The 27530-nt window shown below is 36.4% G+C and overlaps 3 protein-coding genes across 5 annotated transcripts; 2 read left to right on the top strand and 1 right to left on the bottom strand.

Annotated features, from left to right (window-relative positions):
- On the bottom strand, positions 1-5975 carry LOC132628000 (uncharacterized). Its single transcript, XM_060343665.1, has 6 exons — positions 5758-5975; positions 2636-4176; positions 2481-2559; positions 931-1376; positions 461-559; positions 1-348 (listed from the first exon to the last, which is right to left on the bottom strand). The coding sequence occupies exons 2-6, from the start codon at positions 4097-4099 to the stop codon at positions 184-186; spliced, it is 2253 nt and encodes a 750-aa protein (XP_060199648.1). The 5' UTR covers positions 4100-4176; positions 5758-5975; the 3' UTR covers positions 1-183.
- A 3012-nt stretch (positions 5976-8987) lies between these two features.
- LOC132627999 (outer envelope pore protein 24A, chloroplastic-like) lies at positions 8988-13418 on the top strand. The gene is made up of 3 exons (XM_060343664.1): positions 8988-9358; positions 10686-11045; positions 13149-13418. The coding sequence occupies exons 1-3, from the start codon at positions 9161-9163 to the stop codon at positions 13227-13229; spliced, it is 639 nt and encodes a 212-aa protein (XP_060199647.1). The 5' UTR covers positions 8988-9160; the 3' UTR covers positions 13230-13418.
- A 2483-nt stretch (positions 13419-15901) lies between these two features.
- On the top strand, positions 15902-25981 carry LOC132627998 (uncharacterized). 3 transcript variants are annotated; one of them, XM_060343663.1, is made up of 2 exons: positions 15902-16897; positions 19827-25981. In XM_060343663.1, the coding sequence occupies exon 2, from the start codon at positions 19898-19900 to the stop codon at positions 21443-21445; it is 1548 nt and encodes a 515-aa protein (XP_060199646.1). In that variant the 5' UTR covers positions 15902-16897; positions 19827-19897; the 3' UTR covers positions 21446-25981. The 3 variants fall into 3 exon arrangements, with proteins under 3 accessions (XP_060199646.1, XP_060199645.1, XP_060199644.1); XM_060343662.1 differs by having other exon boundaries at positions 15902-16949; XM_060343661.1 differs by having other exon boundaries at positions 15902-16949; positions 17058-25981.
- The last annotated feature ends 1549 nt before the right edge of the window (positions 25982-27530 follow it).

The raw sequence follows: 27530 nt of genomic DNA, 5'->3' as shown, positions 1-27530 counted from the left end.
TAACAGTAATTTGATCTAGAGTAGATAGCAGAACAGTATTATCTTAAAAGGTATTAGGTTCTGCACAATAGACAAACTAATTCTTTCATGTTACATTATTGGACATAATCAATCAGGAAGATACACAATAATCCATCGTAAAGCAAGAAATTGAGATATCTCCAAAAGGTGAAAGTAGAGGCCTCAGATGTCTTCTTGTTGTACACTATCAGATTCCAAAGTTGGGTCGGTGTCCTCAAAATAGTTGAAATGACATAGCACACCACCAGCTTCATCAGCAAAAGAAATTTTCCTCCCCTCCCTGTGGACTGAGTTCTTGGAATCAGTCACGCCATTTTGACTCAATTTCTACATCACAGAAAAATGAATTTGACTTAAATAACAGTCACAGGGTTCACATTGTAACGTTAGAAAAGTTTGAAGAGCAACTATGAATATACAGAAAATGAAAGGTACCAACCATGATTTTACAGAATCTGGTGCAATCCCTAGTCATCATGGACAACCACTTTCGTGTTGTCTCTTCAACTTTCGTTGCACTTTTTATGGCAGTCTTCACCTGTCAAACATAAGATACTAGCACTTGAGAACAATACACTTACATGCAAAGTAATTCATCCAAGCACAGTCATTTCACATGACAATGAAAACTGCACAACCTTTTTTTTTTCTTATGCCTTTTTCGTGTCAGTCAAATGCCTATTTCATGTTATGACCATTGCTCATAAAACCAAAATAAAGATCACATTGTTATGTTTTCGATTGTTAGATGAGGTCTTGGAAAATTGGAACATCATCCTACTTGTGATTTTAAGAAAAGTATCACTTGCTATATCAGATATAACAGGTTAGCAGTGATCTTTTTGTTTGGTTGTTTTTTAACTCAAGAATTGTCACCTCCAATATGCCAGTATATCTGGAATAACATACCTCGTCAGCATCATTCTTCAGAGAACTGGTTCGATATGCTTCAAAGAGTAATTTTTCTTCTACCATATCCTTCATGGACTTCAATTCATTCATAAGCTTTGATGTTAAAGATTCAATATCATGCATCTGTCGCTGTGAAAATGCTATAGCACTCTCTGAACAACGTTTAATGGAGGTGCACCCAGTGCTAAGTTGAGGTAGAGAACGAGAAAGACGAGGACCTTCTAGATTGCCCTTCGGGGGGGAACTTCGTTTTACTAGATTGCCTTTTGGAGGGGAACTTCGTTTTGCAATCTTCAATCTCCTAGCGATCTGCTTGGGGCCTATAAAAACTTTCGCCTGATTAAGCTGTGGAGATCCTTCAGAATCTTTAGTCGTGCTAGCATCAGCTAGGCATGATCTTTCAGAATCCTCATGTCCCGCAAAAGTGAGCTTCTCTTCACATTCTGAAAGAACATAGCCAAGAAAAAACAAGTCAGCTAGAGTTCCAAGACAGTTTAGAACATTTCAGAAGAAAAATATATCATCTTATTATAAGCAAAGCATACAAAAGAACATCATGAAGAGTAAGAGAACCAGGAATTTCAGAGTGATGCCTCTGTTATCACTCTCATTCTATTGATTAATTGTAGTTTAAGTCCCAAGTAACATCTTTGGTGGATAAATTTAAGCTAGAAAGGATATATTACCTTTCAAGGTAGAAGTATGATGTTAAGAATTTATTGTCCAGAATAACATCTTTGGCATATAAATTTGAGTTAGAAAGGAAACTAGTAGTACCTTTCGAAGTTGGAAGTATGAAACATAGAGAGTATAGTTCATTTGACAAGGTCATTCACTTCAGCTGGTAAGTATAAAAAAAGCTTAGTAGTTTCTTCATTTTGCAGGATACTTAGCTAAAAGCAGTTAAAATTCTGATGTAATACTAGAATAGAAAAAGTAAGAAGGAATAGTAAAACATATCCGAAACAAGTACCTGTTTTTCTTCTTTTTTAATTGGGATAATATAATTTCTTTTATAATAAGCTGTTATCTTTATTAGCACATAGAAGCTGGATGATATTTAACTTGCACATTATACTAATTTGTCTGATTTACTGTAAATCAAAAACAGCAGAGCTGAAAACCACATCTGTGTCTAAAGTTTTTGGTTATCGGTTCCTAGGCTCAACCAAAGAAGCAACCACCAGAATGCCTAAAACCATACAAGTAAAATGAACTTTGAAGTAACTTGAAGCACTGGTGAGTCGTTTCTCTGATGATAGATTTGTCCTTAAAGAAATTTGAAGCAACATATAAACTGTAATTGTATTTGCAATGCATATACAAACAACAACAACATATGCAGTATAATCCCACAAATGGGGTCTGGGGAGGGTGTGGTGTACGCAGACCATACCCCTAACTTTGTGGGGTAGAGAGGTTGTTTCCAATAGACCCTCGGCTCAAGAAAATCGTTTTACGGAACATCAATTGGATATATGGAAGTGGATAAAACACAGAACCAATCCAATATATGATTGGAAACCCTGTTTTCATCGAAGACTTACTGTAGCTCTCCAGGTCATCAATTAAGTCTATGGAGTTCATAGCCAAACAAAGTCGCTCTTGAGAGGATGGAGAAATAGCCTGCATAAGAATATATTGTTTAAAACACTTCAAGAAATACAAAGAAAACAAATTATCTTCAGCAAACACTCCTAACCTTTCGTGTCGACAGAAGTCTCTCAGGAGGCGGTGACAGCTCTGGTGATGAGATCTGATCTACAACATCCGGTGGTGGACTGCGTAACGTCGTATTTCTTTCATCAGAAATGCTTGAAGATTTCAGAGGCTGATTTTCATCATCCAAGCAATCTCCGGAAATCAAACTAGTTGCTGCATCAGTAAAGCAACAATCTGTTCGCTGCTCCTTGTCATTACTTTTGTCCAAGGATTGCAAACAATTGTCACTACCTGAGCAAGTTTGCAAATTCCACAATGAGATACAATTGTCAACAGGGCCGTCAACTGAACTAATCTTCTGATTTGAAAGCAAAACTTCCTTGTCTCCATCTCCAGACATGCAAACATCGTCTGAATAATGAAGACTGGCACTGGTAGTGCTATTAAGTACCGCTGCCTCAGTAACTGGAAACACAACATTATTGGTACTCTGATCAGAACTCTTGCCCGTATCAGAACAATTCCTCAGGCAGTCATACATGTCTAAACTCTGATCATTTGCTGCTGCTACTATTTCTGTAGACCTTGCTGGAGCAAACAACTCTTGTTGACTGTTTTCTCTATTACATTTGTCCTCCTGATTATTTACCTCTGCAAGCACTTCACTAGCTGAGGAAACATATTGAGATTCTACATGTTCCAAGTAATCATTGGAAATCTGGTTAAGAGAACAAATCTGCTGTTCTTCAACAAACAAAACCGGTGTGTTTTCCTCAGAGTCAACTACATTTGGAAATTCACCACATGTAATTGTAACAGAATCCAGTTTGCTAACCATCTGGATATTAGAGGAGCAATTGGAGGAATCTGAGTTTCGGCACACTGAGAACTCAGATTCAGTAGTCTCAGCTATGTGATCTTCCACTTCAGGCAAAACACTTCTGAGCTGTAGAGAAACTTCGGGCTCCAAAACCTCTTCAACTTTAATTGATACAGGCTCTTTCGGAGATGCAAAGAGATTTCTGTTGGTGCACCTTCTTTTACCCTTTGCCTTTTTGGAAATCCCCGACTTCAAAGAACTAAGGGGTACTTTTAGATCGTCATCTTCCTCTAGAAGATAACATCCATTAGCCTGCTTTGGACAAGTCGAAGTAGGACTTGGAGTAGCAAGCTTCCTTTTCTTGGATTTGCATTTATCCTTGAGTTGTTTCAATGTTATTTCTCCAAAATTATAATCATCTGACTTATCATCTGACTGACTGCTTACTTCATCGTCAGCACAGCAACCAAATTTGTTATTTTCAGGTTCTATTGCCAGTAATGTTCTGTCTACCACAGGCAGACATTCGCCTTCACACTTAACATATCCAGTATCATAGATGTCTTTTAACTTCTTGAACATTAAAGCTGGCTTTCCGTGAGAATCTACATTAGGGACCTTTACTCTCAAACCTTTCCTCGTAATTTGGATAAAGTGCAAGTTGCTGCGACTCCTTTGCTCCATTGTCTAACAGGTTTGACTCAAGTTCATGAACTGTTGGTGGAACTGCAAATGCCTACGCCACACCAGTCTTCCAGAAACTGCAGAAGAAATAAACCTTAGGCCACAATAAAGTAGCAAGAAAGCAAAGAACGAATCAATGAACATTTCCGCTTAATTGGCGTTACAGCTTACAGTTTTACTCAGGTAGGATCAAAAATCCTATTTTGGGATGTCTTAAAAGTCGAACACTTCATAATTATCTCAATTTGCTGTTCTTAAAAGCAGGAAAAAATAGAAAGCAAAAAGTATGTTGGAACTTGGAATACATGGAGAAAAAAGAACACAATTACACAAACCAATACAATGACGAAGCTTAGTTCAACAAATGATTGAACTATACTAATAAGAAACAACAGTATGCATTACACGAAGATTTTAGATCAAGATGTCTATCTACCCCCATAGTTAAAAGGGGAATGCTACTCTTATGCTACTCTTACCAAGAGCTTTCACTAATTTATCAACTTTCTAGTTAGTGGTGTCTAATAAGGTGAGGTCCAAAATTCATAAACCTAAGTTTTTACATAAAGAAAGATTTTCTTAGCTCAGCGTTTCAATTTGCTTGGACCTGAATTGGAAAGACAAAAAAGGGAAAGCAAAATTTCACAGCCAGTATACAGAAAAGCATAAATAACAGCAAGTGAAAAGTGGAACAATGAAATATTTAGACCTAACACAATGCCAATGACTTATCAAAAAATTATGACATGTCAGTAGTAAGCTCATATACTACAGGTTTCTATCTGATAATCTTATATGTTTTCTCTTGACTATTATTAAGAGATAATCACCATGCCTATACCTCAGGCAAGTTGATAAACACCTTTTTTTTTTTGAGAAGCAAGTTGATAAACACCTTTCAACCTATAAAACTTGTAATTATGAAACTAGATCTCATTTCAACTAAACAAGATCTGAAGGAGAGTACTAATATATCAATTACCCTATAAACTAAGCTACAATTATCACAAATTAATAACTTAAATCATCTTTTCCCAAAAACAAGTGAATCAATTAAGTCACATTTTTTCAAATAAAAACAAATGGATTTATATAAAGATAATTCATTTTAACATATACTCACAACACAATTTTTCCAAATCGAACATTAAAACTGGATCTATCAATGCATATACTCTTGAGAAACAACTGCAACTCAAAGACCCAAACACACACATCTTCATCAATAGCAAAGGGAGTAAACAGAAATGGGGGCCTAGAAAATCCCTAAAAAAACTACTCACTTAGTTTCAATTTGTTTTTATCTTACTCTTTTTTTTTTTAGTCTGTTTTAAAAAAAAAATGCGTCTTTACTTTTTTTGCAACTCTTTAATTTTAACTTTACACATGGCACGTTTAAGAGCACAAAACTAAAGGACATTTTGGTACATTTACATATCTTTAATTTAAAAGCACTAGATTCAAAAGTATACTTTAATTTCTTAAACTCCGTGTCAAGTCAAAAACAAGACAAACAGATTGAAACAGAGTGAATAATATCTTTAATAAATCTCCTGTTTTCTTTAAATCATAATAAACAAAGAATGCAGTAACAGAAAGAGAAACCAACAACTCCATAAAACAGATCTGAGATTAAAAAGATAGCAAATTGAGCTCACCTGATTGTGAATCGTTGGTTTCGGCTATAGATGTAGATTTGAGAGTAAAGATAGAAAGTTGTGAAGAAAAAATGAGAGCGTAAAATAGTGATATTATATGGATATTGCTGAAATGTGAAATGGCGCCAATAATATTGGCGGGAACTAGGGCTGTGTATTCTTTACAACATTGGGCTTTAAGATGCCGCTGACTGGGTCCTATCTGTTTTTCTTTTCTGTTGGGATAATAGGTAAATTTAATTTTGGTCTTTATGATATAATAAATACTTGGCAGATTAAACCTTCAAGTAATTAAAATATGTATTTTTGATTCCATCATGTAAAAATATGTTATATTAGTCAAAATGAAAACTGGAGCCAACTGTGAGGGGTCATCTGTTTATTTGGCCTTATATATCTTTTAAGAGTACAAAAAATTATACTATTATGTAATTCAAAATATACCTATTGGTGAGTCTTCTTAAAATAGGAGACGAGCTATAATAAATAAAAATGACATCATGAGGTAAAAAATTTATTACGTTGGCACTGTAGATAACTTAAAATCACATATAAAATACCAAAATTCCTCTTATTGTCAATAATTATTTGACTGATAGTGGAAAATATATATCTTAAAGGTAAAAGTGAGATGCTATTTTTTTTTTTAACGAGAGATGCTAATTTTAAATTGTTCACGAGTAGAGAAATATTACGAGATGGAAATAGTATTAATTATTTATTATCATTGATGTATATCGGTTTCATTTGCACTGACCATACCTTGAGAGGTTCACAACAACTACTCAAGTACATTACATTTTATTTGTATTTTGTACTTTTGTATTTCTTTTAAGATTTTACGGTGTGTATTGTTTTGATGGTAATATTAGAGAAAATACATCGAAACTTCCCTTAAAGTTGATACTTTTTTTTTTTCAATAAGACACTTAAATTTTGCAGGGTCATATTATCCCCTTGAACAAATTAAAAGTGGTATAAATACTTCCTTTCTCTGCCAATCCCAACTATTTCAAAGAAAAAGCAAATCACGCACCAATCATTACTTGTCACCTGTTAAATTTATTTAATTTTTATTCACTACTTTCATTTACTTTTTTTCTTTTTCTATTTATTCTCCCTCCTCTTTCAATCTTCACCGTGCTCGTAACCCCAACCCATTTTGTTCCTCGCTACCGGCCACGGCGCAACCACCACCACTGCTACTGTTATATCACCACTTTCACCGTATATACGACCAAACTACAGCCAAACTCCATAACGAAAAATTTGTAACAAGAATGCAACTTTAAATGTATTGGAAGAACAACCATTCCATCTCCAATCACAAATAGCGTTAACCATCACCAAATCAAACTTTTAAAATTAAAAATCACCTTCAAACCACCAATTCCATCTCCAATGACTTACCCCAAACTCCATAACAAAAAATCAAAAGAAAAAAAAGACAGAGAATAAGGATGGATTGGAAAAGTCTATAGAAGAACGATCCTGAAGAAACAGAGGTATAGAAGAACGATCTTGAAGAAACAGAGGAAAAAAGAAAGAAAAAAAAAAGGTAACCAATTGGGTCTTCTTGGTGAAAAAGATAAGGAAAAAGAAAATATTAAATTAAATAAAAGGAAAAGGTATTTTTAATGAAACAACTGCTTCGATGAATAAAAAAAAAAAAACTTATTTCACACGTATTGGAGAGTGAAATACATTCTACATGTGGGCTCATAAGGGGGTGATAAATCCACTTTGAACACCCCTACAAAGTTAAAGTTTCTTTTTTTTAAAAATGTTATAGTTGAGGGGGGTAACGATATATTTTCTCGTGATATTATGTTAATTGATGACATCAATAATGATGTCGATCAAAAGCTTAATCACAACATTTTATGATAATGAATGTTTGACTGCTAAAGTCCAACATATCACAAGAAAATCATCGTAGAGATGCAAATCTAGAATTTTCACTCAGGGGGTTTGAAAAACAATAAAAGCTAAACATAAAAATAACAAAAGCTAAACATAAAAATAATGTTGTCCTTGGGAATTGAACATGGGACACTGGGGGGAATTTTAAACACCCTAAATCACTTGACCTAATCTTTTGCACTTGCTCAGGGTATTCAAAACCTATATATGTACATAAACACAGAAAATCTACCTTATATATATAGTGTAATCTTTTTGCCGGAACACCCTCGGACCCCTTTAAGTCTGTCCCTGATCACATCTGTCATAAGGTGCAATTAGCACATATAAAGAAATAAAGATGTAATGTCGTTTGGGATGATTTGGTTATGTCCTGCGTCAACATACAATACACTAATTCATATAAGTCGAGGTGTGAAACTATAGCAGTGAAGGTGTTAAAGGGACGGGAAGATAGTTATTGTTAATGACCTACAAATTCGTGATGAAAAAAAAAAAACCTACAAATTCATGGAATCAACGTAGACTTAACTAAATACACCAAAAATAAAAATAAAAAGATCCATAAATGTGACATCTACTAGTTGAGAATATCTTTCAATTTGTTTGAGAACTTCTAACAATATAATTATTAATATTAATTACTACTGTAATTTATATATTTTAATTTCTATTTTCTTTTTTGTAACATTGATGACATTAATTAATCTTAAATGAAAAAAGTAAAGTTCATATATTCCATCTAACTCTTTTGAGAGCGAGACTAAGTCGGCGTTTGGTCGTAAAAATTAAATATTTTTTCACTTTATTTGTAATTTTTGAAGTTGGAGTTGTTTATGAAGTTGTGTTTAATTATAGATTTTGCAAATAATATTTAGTTATTTGAATGTATTATCCTTAAAAATATGTATTATGATCTATAGCCCCTAATTTTTTTAATTAGGAAAACCATCGAACTTGACTAATTTATCCGAATCTACCATCCTTATTATTTTCTTCCTCTATTCAAACTACATTTTTTTGCAATATATAAAAGCCACACTCGCACACTCTAATGCTCATTTTTTTTAAAGCTGATTAACTGCCAAAGATTGTCAAGTTTTTTACTATGAAATTTAGAATATTGGGTAATGAGTAGCAGAGCATGCAATGGTTTGGTGGCCGATACAAATGAGGTCATTTTTATAAAAATAAAAAAATTAAGTATTTCAAATTACAAATACAACTTGAAATTTTGATAACCAAATTCTAATTTTCAAAGAAAAAAAATTCAGGGAAAAAGTGAAAATTATCATCGCCAACCAAAGAGTCCTTAGTTATTATCGTAGAACTTAAAAAACAAATTAAAACGCCGGGCCGAAGTAGGTAGGCCTGAGATAAGAGACTGGCAGAGCCATCCTACTAATTCCTAAACCTCAAATCTCCCCAATCTTATCCCGCTCCTAAAGGAATCAAATAAAAGAAATACACTCTGGCAAGGATGAAGGCTTCATTCAAAGCACGATATGAGCCGGACAAAGCCGCCGCCACGGCTACTGTGGCGGTCAACGCCGGTGACTTTAAGCTGAGAGCTTCAATGACTGATGCTACTGTCGTCAAAGGTCCCTCCTTAAACGGCTTAGCTTTAGCTGTTGAGAAACCTGGCAAATTCATCATCGACTATAATGTCCCCAAAAAGGTCTGTAATTCTACTCTGCATATGTCTGTTAGTAAAAAAATACTCTGGTTAAATTGAATGGAATATATAAACGCGATTTACATAGCCGATTCTAACTAGTTCGGAATTGAGATGAATTGGTTAATTAATTGAATTGTGTTTTGGAATTCGCTTTAGCTATTAGGGGTCGTTTGGTTTGAAGACAAGTTATGCTGGGATTAGTCATGCTAGAATTAGTTATATTGGGATTAGTTATGCCGAGATTAGTTATTTTGATACTACTATTTCTTATTGACCGGTTGGTTTGTTGTATTAAAAATAATTGCATTGCATAATTTGTAAGAAGAAGTTATTTGTTCACAAAAAACACCATCCACCATATTTAATAGAAAGGGTTTGAGGGACCTTAGGGTTATTTTTGTCATTTTTATTGTTTTATCCGGGGATAAATAATACTCTTAGGGGTCGTTTGGTGTGAAGGATAAGCAAAAATAGTCCCGGGATAAAATTTTAGTGCCTCCTCATTCCATGTTTGGTTGGAATAAAAATCCGGGGGATTAGTTATCCCGGGATTGTAGCCTTATTTTATCCCGGGATAAGTTGTTTCCCAACCAAACGAGCCCTTACTATTATTCGACCATCTGTCTGGGATAACTTTTCCCTGTACGTTTTTAATCCTGGTATAATTTATCCCAGGATTAGTAAACAAACAAGGGATAAGGCAGTATTGATTTTTTTTCTCAGGACTATTTGTGCTTGTCAAGCATACCAAACGACCCCTTAATTTTTACTATTTAAAGTTTTGTGGTTTCTGGACATTCGGTTTCAATTTAGGCCGTCAGTGGAAAATACTCTAGTTAAATTGAATGGGGGTATATACAAATGATTTATACAGCCAATCCTAACTAGTTTGGAATTGAGACATAGTTGGTTAATTAATTGAATTGTGTTTTATAATTCGATTTTTGCTATTGAAAGTTTTGTGGTTTCTGGACATTCAGTTTCAGTTTAGGTCGTAAGTGAAAAATCTAATTAAATTGAATGGAGTATATACACATGATTTACATAACCGATCCTTACTAGTTTGAATTGAGATGTAGTTGTTTAATTGATTGAATTTCGCTTTAGCTCTTAATGTTTACTGTTGAAAGTTTTGAGGTTTCTGGAGTGGACATTCGGTTTCAATTTAGGCCGTCAGTGAAAAATACTTTAGTTAAATAGAACAGAATAGATAGAAGTGATTTAAATAACCGATCCTAACAACTTCGAAATTGAGATGTATTTGATTGGTTGAATTGTGGCTTTAGATTGGCATTAGCTCTTAATTATTAAAGTTTTGTGGTTTCAGGACATTCGGTTTCAGTTTATGAACTCAATCAAGGTTCTGGAGAAGCCATTGAATTTGAATTACATTCATTTTCATGGAGACAAGCGCACGATATTGGATGGAACTTTGGTGTTTGATTCCGCGAACAAGGTGTCGGCCAATCACGTGATGGGCTCAGGAAGTTGTAAATTGAAGTACACATATGTCCATGGGGGAATCACTACTTTTGAGCCCAGCTATGATACAAAGAAAAATGCGTGGGACTTCATGGTATCACGTAAAGTTTATGGGGATGATGTGTTTAGGGCTACTTATCAGACGACAAGCAGGAATTTGGGGCTCGAATGGTCCAGGAGTTCCAAGTTAAATGGATCGTTTAAGGTATAACTTTCAAGCTTTCCATCCATATTTTGGTTGCGAATTTCTATTGCAATTGATTTACAAAGCTAACCTATTGTATAGTTAGCACTGAAACTTCTATTGGTTTGCTTATGATAATTGGGGCTCATTTCCGTTAATTTTTTTTTTTTTTTTTTTTTTAACATATCTGAAGTTGGTAGCTCACTAGCTTGTTGATCTCATTTTCCAATAAAGTCATAGTCGGTGACACTGCTTTTAACTGTTACTTGATACTTACCAGAAAGCTGTCTTCTGGTGAAACATTAAAGAATGTGTTGGAGGTGTACATTCTACTCCACTTCTATTTGCACTGGCCATGTGCCAATTCTTCCTAAATGCCAGTTGATTGAGTCATTGCAGACTTTTTAAAACCCACGGAGTGTGGGATAATCTGTAGATATATGACATGATTTCCGGAGCATTTAAGTGGGCTGAATGTAAATGTACCTTGAGATTTAATGAGGGTTTAATGAAGGGATTGTAGTGCACTGGGATAAAGTCTCTGCGAGGTTTAAAGGTGTTGCTTGTTTGTTTATCATTTCAGCTCAGTTATTAAAAACAATTGGTGATATTATTTTGAATTGTTCATTATTGTGAGTCAGCAGCAATATCTAGTCTGAGAAGGGCGCATCCCTCCATGATGTCACAAGTTTAGCAATTGATCAATTTCTTGTTTGGATGAAGGCTGCATGTCGAAAAATATAAAAAAGATGGAAGTTCATTTTATGATTTTAGTAATATAAATGTTCACAGGTCATAGCGATTCACAGATTCATTTGTTCGACTTTTCTGATTTTGTTGTGCATCAATAAGCGTCCTCAAAAGGATTTTTATTCCCCTAGATAAGTGTAAGCGACCATCAAACTCATTCTGCATTGGTATTGGTTGATAGCCATTTGATAGGGTCATTGCCTCGTTGGATTTGATAGGCGATGAAGTAGGGCACATCTATGTGATTTTTGGAGTTATGTTATAGCTTTTCTGGAAATCCAGCTTAGATCAATTATGTTACCATAAATGTATGTTCTATTTGATTGTTTTGGACAGATGAACCAGTTAAAAAATGGCCTTGAATTGTTAATAGTAAAACAAATGTTCTCATTTATGTACACCTATAAGTGATCAATATGCTATCACAATGTGCAAAGAAATGCAAAAGTTATAACATTTACTATAGCCATGATATTTTATCACCATCACTATTGTTATGCATTCTGTGTGAAAATTTTGTTGGAAGTATTTGATAGTTGAACCATAATGTAATTGTTTTTAAGCTTCTGCTTGTTTTCAAAACTGATCCAGTCCTAATTGAATGTCCCCGGTTTCTGATGACTTTTAAAATCCTTTAAGTTGAGCAACACATATGGTTTCAAGCTAGATTTATATCCTTATGCTGTAAACAAACAACATCTACTCACTTATATTGGAAACTTCATCGTGAAAACCTGATATCTTTTGTAGAATGAACAACATGAACGGACAGTTTCTTATTTTCAATTTTTAAATCTTTTTACTCCCTCCGTCCCATATTACTTGTCCACTTTCCTTTTTTAAAAGTCAAACTATATAAATTTTGACCAACATTTTGAGATACATTTTTTCACCATATTGATATGAGAAGTATAGCGACTTGTAGTACTTTTCGTGTAGTTTTAGAATATCCAAATTATAATTTTAAAATATTGAATTAATCTAATTCAATTTAGCTTCGAAGATTGGTCAACTTGACTCTCGAAAAGCGAAGCAGGACAACTAATATGGGACAGAGGGAGTAATATTGTTTGCATTGTTTTTTCTTCTTTCCTTGTATTTTTCATGCCTTATTGTGTTCCGGACAGAATAGTGACAGGGTCAACCTCATGGTGGCTCTGATTCAATGTGATCCGACCTTTTCCCAGACCCTTGCTATGCGGGAGCTTAGTGCACGTGCCTGTCCTTTTTTATCCAGTGCTTCTTGATAATATGTGTTCAATGTTTGGTCTATTGATAGCTAGTGAACTAAGTGAAGCATCTAGAGAAATGCTACATTTTTTTGTTTTGTTTCCCGGATACCACTCTGACTCAAGTTCTTCTTCCTGTCTCCAGATTTGTGCATCTCTCTGTTTGCTTGAGGAAAGCAAAATTCCAAAGTTAACTGCTGAGACTTCATGGGACTTCGAAATGTGATATCGTGTCTTCTGCAATTATTCAGATACAACTACTTCTGGCTACCCTTCATAATTCAACTTCATCTAATGTTTCTAGCTCAATTTGTTGATTCACAAGTGGGCTATTCGTTTTGTTATGGTTGACTCCTTAACTATAGTAGTTTATGGTCACCAACATGAGTATTGATCCACACCTGCTTTTGTTCAATCTTCCGTTTTCAAGACACTTCCATGTTTTGATGCCTTTGACTTTACCCAAAGTAATGATTTTTGCCTGAAGCCTACCCCCTTTTAACACACTATAAAATAATGGATCCGCTATCTTCTGTCTTGACAATATGTTGTTGTTGAGATACTTTGAGACATTCGATCTAAATCATTTCGGGCTCCTGCATTTTGTAGTTGTCTCAATTACATTCACTTCGTGTTTTCTTCATGAAAGGCTGGCAATTTTTTCTACTTGATTGGCACATTAGCGTTAATCCTTTACACGTTTCGACAGGTTGGTTAAAATATTTAAACACCCTCAGGTTTTCCACCCTTGGACATCTATGCTTTGTCGGCCTAGATATCCAGCGCCTTGAAACATTCTCTTCTTTTTGGGCGTTTGGAAGAGCTCAATATTCTCTGAGGCCGACTAGACAAGATGCTTTTAAGTTTTTGCTAATGTTGGCATTTCATAATCCAGAGGTAGATGTTTCTCTCCTACGCAGAGGTATTTGACCATTCTCCTGGTAACACGAGAAACTTATAAAATATCCAAGTGAAATAACTGACCAGGAAAGAAAAAAAGAGAGGCTATGGGTGTGTTTGGGATGAAAGGAAAATATTTTTCACGGAAAATGTTTTGTTGAAAAATGTAATTTTTAGAAAAATAAGTGAAGTTTTTTTTAAAAATAAATTTATTTTTAGTGTTTCGGAAGTAAGCAAAAAATATTATCTCAAATATAGTAATCTATTCAAACACTATGAAGATAGGGGCGGGGGTAGAGGTTTGGGGGTGCGGGAGATGGGGCTATGGAGGGTGGAAAGAAGACAATTAGTGTAGAATGTTACGCATGATTTTTTTTTTTTTAATTTCGATTAGAGAAATTATCTTTTTAACTTTTGAGCAATTTATTTTCTAGAGAGAATATTTTTCGTGGTACCCACACACCCTACAATTTATTGTTTTGGTTAGTATTCAATTGGAAACCATATCATTAATCATTAATTTGTCGTTATTCATTTGAGTCATTCTTGTCGTGTTCTGTCAGAGTAAATCTAAGTCTTTGGTTTGTAGATTTACTCGGAATTCACTCGCATCATCATTTTTCTTTCAAATCTCAATGGAAAACCGTCCAATCAGGAAGCAAAGTTTGTGTTATAAATTATTACATAAACTTTCGAGTTCAGACTAAAAATTAGACATTCGTACTGTAGACCGTGTCATTATAGAAGAGAATATTTTTTTTGTTCTTTTTTCTTTTGGGAAATAATAATGTAGATGTATAGTCATTGAGATAGATGATCCAACATTTTACTATTTCTTTGACAATATCGGGTGTGTTTGGTTGGGAGGAAAACATTTTTTCTAAGAAAATAAGTTTCGTAGATCAGGAAGATGGCCTTAGGAGTTTAAAAACAAAATAGTACTCCCTCCGGATCAAAAAGAGTGTCCATTTAGCATTTTTTTCTTGGGTTAAAAAAAGTGTCCACTTATCAAATCAAGAAAGAGTTAACCAGATTTGCCCCTATTAAGTGCTTTGTGATTAAATTTCAATACATATTTAATTAGGACAATTTAGTCAAACTGCCTCTTTTTATCTAGGAGTTAGCATTTTCTTAAGAGGTGTGCAAATGGCTAAATAGACATTCTTTTTTATTAGGAGGAAATATTTCCTATTGATTGTCTCTTTTTCACCCACCCTCATCTTGCCTACCATCGTATCACCATCAACCCCAACCCATCCAAACTCACCCTAACCTTATTGTGTTTGCTTAAATTACACATACATGCTTTTTTTAAAAAAAAACATACATGCTTTTAAGGTACATTTTTTGTTTACTTATTGAAGATCAGAAAGTAAGTAAGAGAAATACTTATTCTCGAGTAAAACATTTCGCTTCATATCGAACACTTCAAAATATTGTCTTTAAGAACATTTATATATAATCTAGACACATAGTATGAGGGTAGATGTGAGAGATGAGGGGTTGGGGTCGGTGTGGAGTGGGGGCGGGGTGGGATTCTGGGTGGAGCTTGGGGTGAGGTATTGAGGCCGGTGTGGAGACAATTAGGGGTCGTTTGGTGTGAAGGATAAGCAAAAATAGTCCCGGAATAAAATTTTAGTGCCTCCTTATCCCATGTTTAGTTGGAATAAAAGTCCGGGATAACTAATCCCGGGATTAGTTATCCTGGGATTGTAGCCTTATTTTATCCCACCTTGAGGGTGGAATAAATAATCCTGGGATAACTTATCCCGGGATAAGTTGTTTCCCAACCAAACGAGCCCTTAGTGCGGCATGCCATTTATAAAACTTATTTGTCCTCTCCAATTGAAAAAATATTTTACTAGAAAAATATTTTCAAGATATTTAGACCCATTAAATATTGAAAAATTAAAAAATATTTCCCCCAGCACCCTAAATCCATATTCAAAAGGAACTCTTTGAACATTCTATATTCACAATGTAGACACGTAATTTTGACCCTCCCCGTGTGTTTCATCTTATAGTTTTAAATACTTCTTTTAATTTTAATTTTGACGTGTTAGTTTTATTCTATTTCATTTTTAGTAGGTTTGTTTGTGAAAATGAAAAAAAAGGGACAAAAAATATTCGCTATTTTCAGAGTATAAATTTTCTGTTTTAAAGAAAGAAAAATTACAAAAATATGCTTTATAGCTTTTAATTTTGCTTAGCCAGTTATTAATTTTAAGAGTGTTTTTTTTTAGTTATCTAGAAACAGTTATTAAATATTTTTTTTATTTTTATACACTTTTAAAATAAAATATAAAAAATGGACAAATGGGATTACACCACCTCATCACATAATGACAAAGCTCCATAACAAACCTTATCACAAAAATGGGAAAAAGGGGGTCACGTTTTTGGTGGAAACATTTTTCATAAAAAGGGGATAACAAAAAGGGGGCCCACTCATTTAGGGTCTGTTTTTGTGCACAAAGGAACACGTGAATTGGGGGATTATTGTTAGGGGTGGGGACCACGAAGAGAGAGAAGTTTCCTCCTTCTTCAAAATCCCAGCAGTAGCCGTGATTCTTGCGGTTCAAAAAGAGGACCACCATTTTCTTTCTCCATCCTTAAACCTGCACATAACCCATACACATATAGAATAGTAGAGAGAAAAAAAAAATCTATCATCTTCTCCATTTTCTTTTTCTCACCGGAAACCACCCATCACCACCTCCTTTTTTTTTTTTTCTCTTTTCTCCACCACAGACCACCAACACATAAATATATATCACACACAGATCGAAAAAAAAAAGGGGTTAAAGCACTGCTCCATTAAACCACTGCTTAAACACCTACTACAAAAACTCCATTAAAACCAACTCAAAAACACCATGAAACAGCCCTGGAAATAGCTTCAACCTTCACCTCAAAACAACCACGTAAACCACCGCTGTTGAGACGTGTCGAAGTTGAGAGGTCCGTTCGAGATTGCTGGTCCGGGGTTCGAAAGTATGATTTGAGACGTTTGTTTTCTTCTTAATAAATTGCAAGATATTTAAAGGTCCATTCTTTACTTGCATTTTTTGCAATTTTATATATTTTTTTTTAAAAATAACTTGCTTCATTAAATGTCCGTATGTTTCTTTTTTTTTTTTTCTTTTTTTTTCAGGAATTAGATTTCATGTTCAATATTGTCTCAAAGTATTTGAATGTGGAACGTGCTAGTTTCTTACCTGCATGTTTTAGTCTTTGCCATAGCAGTTTTTGATTAGGTATGCTTTTAGATATATAATAATGTTTTAATGACGTGTTTTTCTTCATGATTATGAAACTGGGGGTTGTTTAAGTGTGTTAATAAGCCAACATATTAGTTTAAGCTTATCTAGAAGTAGTATTGTAATGGTAAAATAGTGGTTTGAAGTTCAAATATTTGGAAACTTAAGGAAAAGTTACGTGGAAGTTGGGAAACATAATTGACCAACATAGTACTGTGATCTTTTCCTCTTTACTGTTTGGTTTTCATCTTTCTATTATAATATTTGGATGTTTATTTGATTGGATATATCTTACCATGATAATTGTTAAGGACTGTTGGTATTTTAATCTTTACTTAGCCGTGTAAATTTGGGCCACAATTGATTTATAGCCTAGCTAATTATATTTAAATATAAGGGAGCGAAATGGATCGCGAAGTTATTAAAAATCCGTTGTAAAAATAGTGAAATAATAATAAGAAATCAATAATAACCAAATAATTTTTAAAGACCCGGATTGTAGAGACAAATAATTGCTCTTGACGCTAGATGAGCTTTAGGCACGTTTTAAGACGTTTGTTTCGATTAAGAATGCGGTTACGCATCTTATTTCAAGACATTTTTTTTAACTCAAGGATGCGGTTACGCACCTCGGCTAAATTTGTTTTAATAATTAATTTTGTTTCGAGTAAGAATGCAGTTATGCATCTTATTTGAGACGCTTAAAAGATCCGGAATGAGGTTACGCATCCGAGTTAAAACCAGTAAAAAGTTCAATAAATAAAAGCGAGCAAATCAAGGCTCAAATACATAATATATTCAAATATTAATTTAAGCTAAGTATAAGTCGATAAAGCGACCGTGCTAGAACCACGGGACTCGGGGAATGCCTAACACCTTCTCCCCGGTCAACAGAATTCCTTACCCGGTCTTCTGTTTTCGCGGACCATAATAAAAGAGTCATTTCCTTTTGATTAGGGATTCATAAGGTGGCTTGGAACACCAAAACTCAATTTCAAGTGGCGACTCTGTAAATAAAATAATCCCTTTTCAAAACTGTCACTTCAAATGGAAAAACCCTTTAATAATAAAAACTTGCGCGTTCTACGCGTGAGGCGCCAAAAAAAAGGGGTGTGACAGCTCTGGCGACTCTGCTGGGGACACTAGCTAGAATTCGAGCTTTGTGATATTGCCTTATACTCGGCTTTTATTATTATTATTATTTGGATTTATTGTGTTTCGTTGAGCCTAATGTGCTAATTGCTGCTCATTTATCGCTTTGATATTGTTGAACTGTATTATAAACTGTCTTCTCCCGCGCACCCTTCTGAGTCTCTGAAACACTTCACACACAGTCACAGGAATGCAGTTATGCATCCTAACTTTCTGTCAAGATAAAGCCGGAGCGTCTTGGCGTCCGGTGAAGGATTTTAGTCACACATGTTAGGCGGGACAGGATAAGCAATGAAGTCGGAATAGCACTGCTACCGACAGTATTGCCCCTCCCCGGCTCGAGTTGTCCACTCGAGTTAGCCAGTCTAGACACCGTTTTCCATTAGGTTTTAAACCTAGCAAAACTGAAACGCAGACATGATTATCCCTAGTAGGATCCGCTTATATGCATCACTTGCATTTGACATAGTGGGACTCGGCACAGGGGTCGGGTCCGTCTAGGACAGGTATCCCTTTTTCTAACTGACCTGTGCATCTCATGTGCTATTTGCAATATTATTTTTAAGGCTTGCTGGATCGTTGATCGGCTTTAGGCTAACTAGTGAAATAGAAGAGAGAGAAACATTCATCTGATTTTTTACGCACCCATTTTCCTTAAACCTCTAATTTGTCTGGCTCTTGCTAAAATAAGAAAAGAAGAGTTCAACTTGAGACGAGTTTATTTATTTATTTATTTATAAATAAAACTAAACAGTCCAGTCTGGACGAACTACGCACACCTGATTCCCGTCCCTCGGGGCGACGATACGTAGGCAGCCCATATCGGGTTCGGTGATCCTTATTCAAAAAAATTAAAAAAAAAAAAAGTGTTTTTATTTTGTATTAGAAAATCCGAAAAAACAGAGGAGATAGTTTTATTTTATTTTTACTTTAAAAAAAAAGATTTCTTTTTAACTCCCTATCCAAAAGAAAAAGGAAAATGCAAAAAGATTTTACTTTGAGTAGTATTTTTAGCGGGGTTTTTTTGGAGAAAATTTTACAATCAAAATCCAAAAAGATTTTTTTTTTCTTTTCAAGTTTTTGTAGTTTTTTCTCTTCCTAAATTTCAAAAAAAGAAAAAAAGAGAAAATTCGAAACAATTTTGTTGATTACTTTTTGCCGAAACTTCCCGAACTACGCAAAGATCTGATTCATGTCCCAGCATGATACGTAGGCAACCCAAGTTGGGTTAAATCGAATTATTTTCAAAAAAAAAAAATCCAAAAGAGTAGTGAAAGAGCGGAGAGAAAGAAAAAAAGAGTAGTGAAAGAAAGGGAAAAGAAAGATGAGTGAACCGAGAGGTAGGGAAAGCAAAAAATGAAAGAGAGGAAGGCCAAATTTAGCGAAATGGGGATGATGCCAAAATGACATTGTTACCCTTAGAATCATTCTAGAACTAATAATCGTGCATATGTGACTTGCGCACGGTTCCCTAACTCAATCATTTTTTTATTCATGATGTTTGATTTTAGAAGGTGGTTGGTTTGTGGTTTTAAAACTGGCGACTCATCCTTACAACACAAGGTCGAAAACCAAAAAGGCAATGGCGACCAACGAGGACACTGGATTGGTTGACGCTAGCGCTCAAACACCGTTGGTTGACCAAAACTCGAGGTTAGCCGAAGAAGTGAGAATGTTAAAACAACATATGACAAGCATGTATCGGGCTTGGATGACTGGTCAGGCACCACCTCCACCGCCACCTAGCTTCCTCGACATTTCCCCTAATATGTCGACCTCAACCCGAGCTCCACTCACTGTGCCTGGTGATCCCTCTAACAGTTGGCCCATGTTCAAAACCCCTGATGCTCAACCCTATACTCCAGAACCGACTTTAAATGTCTCTAACCCATATGGTTGTAACCCTCACCTTGAGCCTCCCGTTAACAGTGAAAAACTTGATAAAACCGTGGATGATGAGGAAATGACTAGAAAGATGAAAAGCTTGGAGCAATCCATAAGATACTTGCAAGGTCAGGAAGGTCACAAGAGTGTTTCATACAAAGACTTGTGCATGATTCCTAATGTTCACTTACCCTCTGGTTTTAAGACTCCAAAGTTTGACAAGTATGATGGGCATGGTGATCCTGTGGCCCATTTGAAGAGGTATTGCAATCAGTTGAGAGGAGCTGGAGGTAAAGACGAAATGCTTATGGCCTGCTTTAGTGATAGCTTAACAGGAATAGCCTCGGATTGGTTCGCTGATCAGGACGTCACTAAGTGGCATATTTGGGATGACATGGCTCAAGAGTTTGTGCGACAATTTCAGTATAATATAGATATTGCTCTAGATAAAGTGTCCATGACCAAGGTGCAGAAGAAATCTACAGAAAGTTTCAGGGAATTCGCCATTAGGTGGAGAGAGCAAGCTGCTAGAGTAAAGCCTCCAATGGTAGAAGGTGAGGTTGTAGATACTTTTCTCCAAGCCCAAACTGAAGAATACTATCAACACATGCTCCCGGCACTGGGCAAACCGTTTATTGAGGTCATTAAGATGGGGGAAATGATAGAAGATGGAATCAAAACAGGACGTATCATAAGTTTTGCTGACATGAAAGTAAATGCTGAAGTAACTCAAAATGGTTCCGGAAGCCTGAGCGACATGAGGGAAAATGATGATGTAGCCATGATTATACCAAAACTGCGACGAGGTTTGAAGGGTCCATCTTGCTCATATACCCAGCCACAACCTCAAGTCTATTCCCAAACTCCATGCGCTCAACCTCAACATTACTTTCCTTCACAAGACCCTCAATATTCCATGTCACCTCTCCAGTACTTTGCCTGTGCTGCACAGCCATATGTTCAGCCATATCCTTACCAACAATGGTGTGCACCAGCTCCACAGGGTTCTTACCCCCCACAAGCATATCGACCTCGTACCAGCTCCATCTTTCGACCTAGGTCGGAATACAAGAAAGAGAGGCAACAGAGAAGGGAGGCCTCTGGAAAACTTCCCGGGCTATCAGTCCCAGTTCCAGAAGTTGATAAGGATGAATTGGTTAAAGGGACCCAGAACTTGTTTGCTGAGCATAATTTGATTGAAAATGATAATGGTCCAAGTAATGCTTATGTGCAACTTAGTGGCTAAGATGACAGCTTTGCAGTTGGGAAGTTTCTCTTCTCCCCTCTAGGAAGGAGTCTTGGTAGTTTATTTTGATGTTCTTTCTGTTATCCGGGTTATTCTAAGGTTGTAATCTAGAAATTTTTTGCTTGTTTTAATGTCCACAACCCTTCTATCATTTTGTTTAATAATAAAAAAAAAAGAAAAAAAAATGAGTTTTTGTTTTGTCATTTCCTAGTATATTTTTCTTTAATTTTTCTTTTGTATAGTTCTTTTTAGGCTGGTTCTATTGACATGACATGCATGCGGATATTTTTAGCCAGATCTTGAAGGCCAGTTTAATTACACGAGAAATGCACCCAAAGGATTGAAAATGGTAAAGAAAAACATGGGAGGAAATATTAGAGTGCTGAAACATTTTGAGAGTAAGCTGAAGTCTGGCTTGAATGAAACTAATACGATCACTTTGGGAATCATGAGAATGACACTAGTGTATAACAAATGTTGATCCCAAGTGATTTGAAATGGGCCAATATCAAGAGAGGTCAAAAAAGCAAGTTCGCTCCAATTAACTTGAGTCATCCATTATAAAGAGATACCATATAATTTTCACTTCTCATTCTCGAATCGCATGCTTTGTACTTGATATTTTTAATGATTGGTATGACGAAGGCATTTCATTCTGCTATCTGAACATTGTGTCACCCTTTGCTAGCCCTTTTGAACCTTAGTTTTATTTTCTTTCATATCCCTCTTTTGGAATCAAAGTACAGTACAAAAAAAAGTCGGAAGAGAAAAAGTGAAAAGGTAAGTAGAAAGTCAAAATGAAGAGAAAAGAGTTGAAAGAAAAAACAAAAAAAAAAAGCAAAAAAAAAAAAAAAAAAAAAAACACACACACACAAAAAGAAAAACAAAAAAAAACGAAGAGAAACACACAAGAAATGAGCTTACGGAACTACGTCTGACCTGATTCTTGTCTCGACAGGATACGTAGGCAACCCTATTCTGGGGTTCGGTCCAACCCAAATAAGATTCGAAATTTCCCATTTCAAAGAAACTGGGACAGAAGTTATTTTTCCTTTTGAGTCGATTCCAAAAGTTGTAAGTCTCACCCCTATTATTTTGTGTTGTCTTCGAGCCTCCACGCCATCCTTTCTTTTCAACCCTATCCAAAGCCAGGTTACAACCAAAGAAAAGACCTTCAGATCAATCATTGAGAATGTCAAGGCTGAGCACGCTATGAGTACAAAATATTTGCTAACGAGCGTCACCTGTCTGCGTAAGCATAAGGGAAGTGGAAGAAGAGAATGAAAATAAGAGAGTCTTACTAGTGAAAGCCTTCACATGCACCATAAGGCAATGAAGATCTGAGAGAAATGAAAATGAGAGTCTCTCACTGGTGAAAACCTTCACAGGCACCACAAGTCGACGGTGAGAAGAGAATGAAAATAAGATAGTCTTACTGGTGAAAGCCTTCACAGGCACCATAAGGCAATGAAGATCTGAGAGAAATGAAAATGAGAGTCTCTCACTGGTAAAAACCTTCACAGGCACCATAAGTCGACGGGGAGTTTGAGAGAATGAAAATGAGAGAGTCTTACCGGTGAAAACCTTCACAGGCACCGTAAGGCGACGGTGAGTTGAGGGAATGAAAATGAGAGAGTGTTATTGGTAAAAACCCTCATGGGCACCGTAAGGCGATGGTAAGATGAGAGACAAATAAAAGAGAGAGGTTTAGTGATGAAAACACTTCGGAGCGCCACTAGCCGAATGAGAGTCTTGAGCTTGTTGAATAGGTTGGGATATAAAGCCTTGATTTCAAAACAAGTTGTGAGAGCACAACAGGAGTTAAAGAATAGATTGGTTGAACAGATTAGGTCACTCAATCCAAAATGCATGTCATGACCATTGGAGCCAGCGACCACACTCAGATAAGTGCCTTCTTTCCTTTTCTCCTAATAAGGGACATTTCCACTTCTACATCTTTTTACTTCTTTTGTTTTGTTTCGTTGAGTCGTCCATGTAGAACGGGTGGAGAAAGGATTTCAAAATTTGCTACCAGCTTTTCCAATTGCGAAGCAAAACATCTGGCTAGCACATGAAGGTAGCATGATTTAAAGTGGGTAGAGTACCCAATGAGTTATCATTCATTGATAGATTATGGATTCATGAAAATATATGGGATCAGTAGAGTTTGAATTAATAGGCGCCATGAAACAGAGGTATTGGTATTGGTTTTGATTTAAAGTCACTGAAAGTCACTCCGGTAGCCAGAATTTGGGTCAGTGGTCCAACGAGCCGACAGCGAGCACAGACTATTTGAAATCACAGCTAAGTAGAACAAGTGCATGAGCAAGCACCTTCAGAACCAAGGCCACAAACCAACCACCACATTTTAAAACTCACAATTTTTCTTTGTTTGAAACAGGAATGGATATTATCCTCAAATCAAAGGGTCAAAGCTTCAAAAGGTACAATGTCTTATTTTTGCCGATGCAAAAGGCAATGTCACAACATATGTTTGCAAGCAACAAAATTGATCGACTTTCTAATTATGAATACTGTCACCCCTAGGAGATGCACTTCCTAGTCCGGGTTGTAGGAGACACACTTCCTAACCCAAAGCTCTACTCCTAGGAAACGCACTTCCTAGACGAGTATTTCAGTTTAACCTCTAAGAGACGCACTTCTTAGTCAGGGTCTTTCAGGTTTTGCTTTTAGGAGACGCATTTCCTAATATGAACCTTCACTCCTAGGAGACGTACTTCCTAGTCGAGTCTTTCAGTTTAACCCCTAAGAGACGCACTTCTTAGTCTGGGTCTTCCTGGTTTTTGACGTTTAGGAGACGCACTTCCTAATATGAACCTTCACTCCTAGGTGATGCACTTCCTAGTCGAGTCTTTCAGTTTAACCCCTAAGAGACGCACTTCTTAGTCTGGGTCTTCCTGGTTTTTGACGTTTAGGAGACGCACTTCCTAATGCAAACCTTCACTCTTAGGAGACGCACTTCCTAGTCGAGTCTTTCAGTTTAACCCCTAAGAGACGCACTTCTTAATTAGGGTCTTTTAGTTTTTACATTTAGGAGACGCACTTCCTAGTCAGAGATTTTAACCCCTAAGAGACACACTTCTTAGTTTGGGTCTTTCAGGTTTTTCTTTTAGGAGACGCACTTCCTAAATTAAACCATTACTCCTAGGAGACGCACTTCCTAGTTAGAATTTTCAGTTTTACCTCTAGGAGACGCACTTCCTAGTTAGAGCGTTTGATTTTACTTACATCATTGAATTATCATACAAAGAGTTTATGATTTTGCTAACACTCACAAAAATCTTCCTAGTGCAAACTGGGGCAGAAAATTTTGTTCGTGTTGTTTGTCTTTGATGATTTGCAGGACCCACCTGAAGAATGGGAAGAAGTCAGGACCCGCCTGAAGAATGGGAAGAAGTCAGGACCCGCCTGAAGAATGGGAAGAAAGTCAGGACCCGCCTGAAGAATGGGAAGAAAGTCAGGACTCGCCTGAAGAATGGGAAGAAGTCAGGACCCGCCTGAAGAATGGGAAGCAAGTCATGACCCGCCTGAAGAATGGGACGAAAGTCAGGACCCGCCTGAAGAATGGGAGGCAAGTCAGGACCCGCCTGAAGAATGGGACGCAAGTCAGGACCCGCCTGAAGAATGGGAGGCAAGTCAGGACCCGCCTGAAGAATGGGAGGAAAGTCAGGACCCGCCTGAAGAATGGGAGGCAAGTCAGGACCCGCCTGAAGAATGGGAGGAAAGTCAGGACCCGCCTGAAGAATGGGAGGAAAGTCAGGACCCGCCTGAAGAATGGGACGCAAGTCAGGACCCGCCTGAAGAATGGGACGAAAGTCAGGACCCGCCTGAAGAATGGGACGAAAGTCAGGACCCGCCTGAAGAATGGGATGAAAGTCAGGACCCGCCTGAAGAATGGGAAGCAAGTCAGGACCCGCCTGAAGAATGGGAAGCAAGTCAGGACCCGCCTGAAGAATGGGAACAAGTCAGGACCCGCCTGAAGAATGGGAAGCAAGTCAGGACCCGCCTGAAGATTGGCAAGCAAGTCAGGACCCGCCTGAAGAATGGGAAGAAGTCAGGACCCGCCTGAAGAATGGGAACAAATCAGGACCCGCCTGAAGAATAGGGCACCTTTCAATTTCAAGTTCAGGAACCCGCCTGGATAATAGGGACATCTTTCAATTTCAAGTTCAGAAGCCCACCTGAAGAATAGGGTGTACTTTCAGTTAGAAGTAGCAGGAGCCCGCCTGAATAATAGGGTCAACATTCAACTGCTTTTCAATTTCAAGCTCAGGAGCCCGCCTAAAAAATGGGGTGTACTTTGAGTTGGTTTTTTAAGTTCAGTCAGAAGTAGCAGGAGCCCCGCCTGGAGAATAGGGATGACTTTAAATTTTAAAGTTTAGAAACAAGCATGAAGATTCAAGTCAAGATTCAAGAGAAGCTGCATAGATAGGGTCTTGTACTTGTATTTTCTTTGTAACTTTTATTTTTCATTTTGATGTAATAAAGGAGCCGCGGACCGGAACCTCGATAGGACCTCAATCGACTCCCCCAACTCAGTATGTTCATCACCCATCTTACCTCTTGAACTACACGAGACCTGATTCCCTTATAACCCGGGATATGTAGGACGCCCAAGGCCAGGGCTCGGTCACATTTTGTTCCATTCCTCTCCCCTCCTTCAAATAATGGTCGGGTTCAAATTTGTCTCGTTGTCTACGTCTTTGTCTGAGAACGCTTCGCGTCCCCAACCAAAGAGGGACATGCTGTAGACACGTAATTTTGACCCTCCCCGTGTGTTTCATCTTATAGTTTTAAATACTTCTTTTAATTTTAATTTTGACGTGTTAGTTTTATTCTATTTCATTTTTAGTAGGTTTGTTTGTGAAAATGAAAAAAAAGGGACAAAAAATATTCGCTATTTTCAGAGTATAAATTTTCTGTTTTAAAGAAAGAAAAATTACAAAAATATGCTTTATAGCTTTTAATTTTGCTTAGCCAGTTATTAATTTTAAGAGTGTTTTTTTTTAGTTATCTAGAAACAGTTATTAAATATTTTTTTTATTTTTATACACTTTTAAAATAAAATATAAAAAATGGACAAATGGGATTACACCACCTCATCACATAATGACAAAGCTCCATAACAAACCTTATCACAAAAATGGGAAAAAGGGGGTCACGTTTTTTGTGGAAACATTTTTCATAAAAAGGGGATAACAAAAAGGGGGCCCACTCATTTAGGGTCTGTTTTTGTGCACAAAGGAACACGTGAATTGGGGGATTATTGTTAGGGGTGGGGACCACGAAGAGAGAGAAGTTTCCTCCTTCTTCAAAATCCCAGCAGTAGCCGTGATTCTTGCGGTTCAAAAAGAGGACCACCATTTTCTTTCTCCATCCTTAAACCTGCACATAACCCATACACATATAGAATAGTAGAGAGAAAAAAAAAATCTATCATCTTCTCCATTTTCTTTTTCTCACCGGAAACCACCCATCACCACCTCCTTTTTTTTTTTTTTCTCTTTTCTCCACCACAGACCACCAACACATAAATATATATCACACACAGATCGGAAAAAAAAAGGGGTTAAAGCACTGCTCCATTAAACCACTGCTTAAACACCTACTACAAAAACTCCATTAAAACCAACTCAAAAACACCATGAAACAGCCCTGGAAATAGCTTCAACCTTCACCTCAAAACAACCACGTAAACCACCGCTGTTGAGACGTGTCGAAGTTGAGAGGTCCGTTCGAGATTGCTGGTCCGGGGTTCGAAAGTATGATTTGAGACGTTTGTTTTCTTCTTAATAAATTGCAAGATATTTAAAGGTCCATTCTTTACTTGCATTTTTTGCAATTTTATATATTTTTTTTTAAAAATAACTTGCTTCATTAAATGTCCGTATGTTTCTTTTTTTTTTTTCTTTTTTTTTCAGGAATTAGATTTCATGTTCAATATTGTCTCAAAGTGTTTGAATGTGGAACGTGCTAGTTTCTTACCTGCATGTTTTAGTCTTTGCCATAGCAGTTTTTGATTAGGTATGCTTTTAGATATATAATAATGTTTTAATGACGTGTT

Source organism: Lycium barbarum, chromosome 2 (genome assembly GCF_019175385.1).
Source record: "Lycium barbarum isolate Lr01 chromosome 2, ASM1917538v2, whole genome shotgun sequence".
Classification (NCBI taxonomy): domain Eukaryota; kingdom Viridiplantae; phylum Streptophyta; class Magnoliopsida; order Solanales; family Solanaceae; genus Lycium; species Lycium barbarum.
Note: the sequence above shows the minus strand (reverse complement) of the source record. Positions and strands in the feature narration are given on the sequence as shown.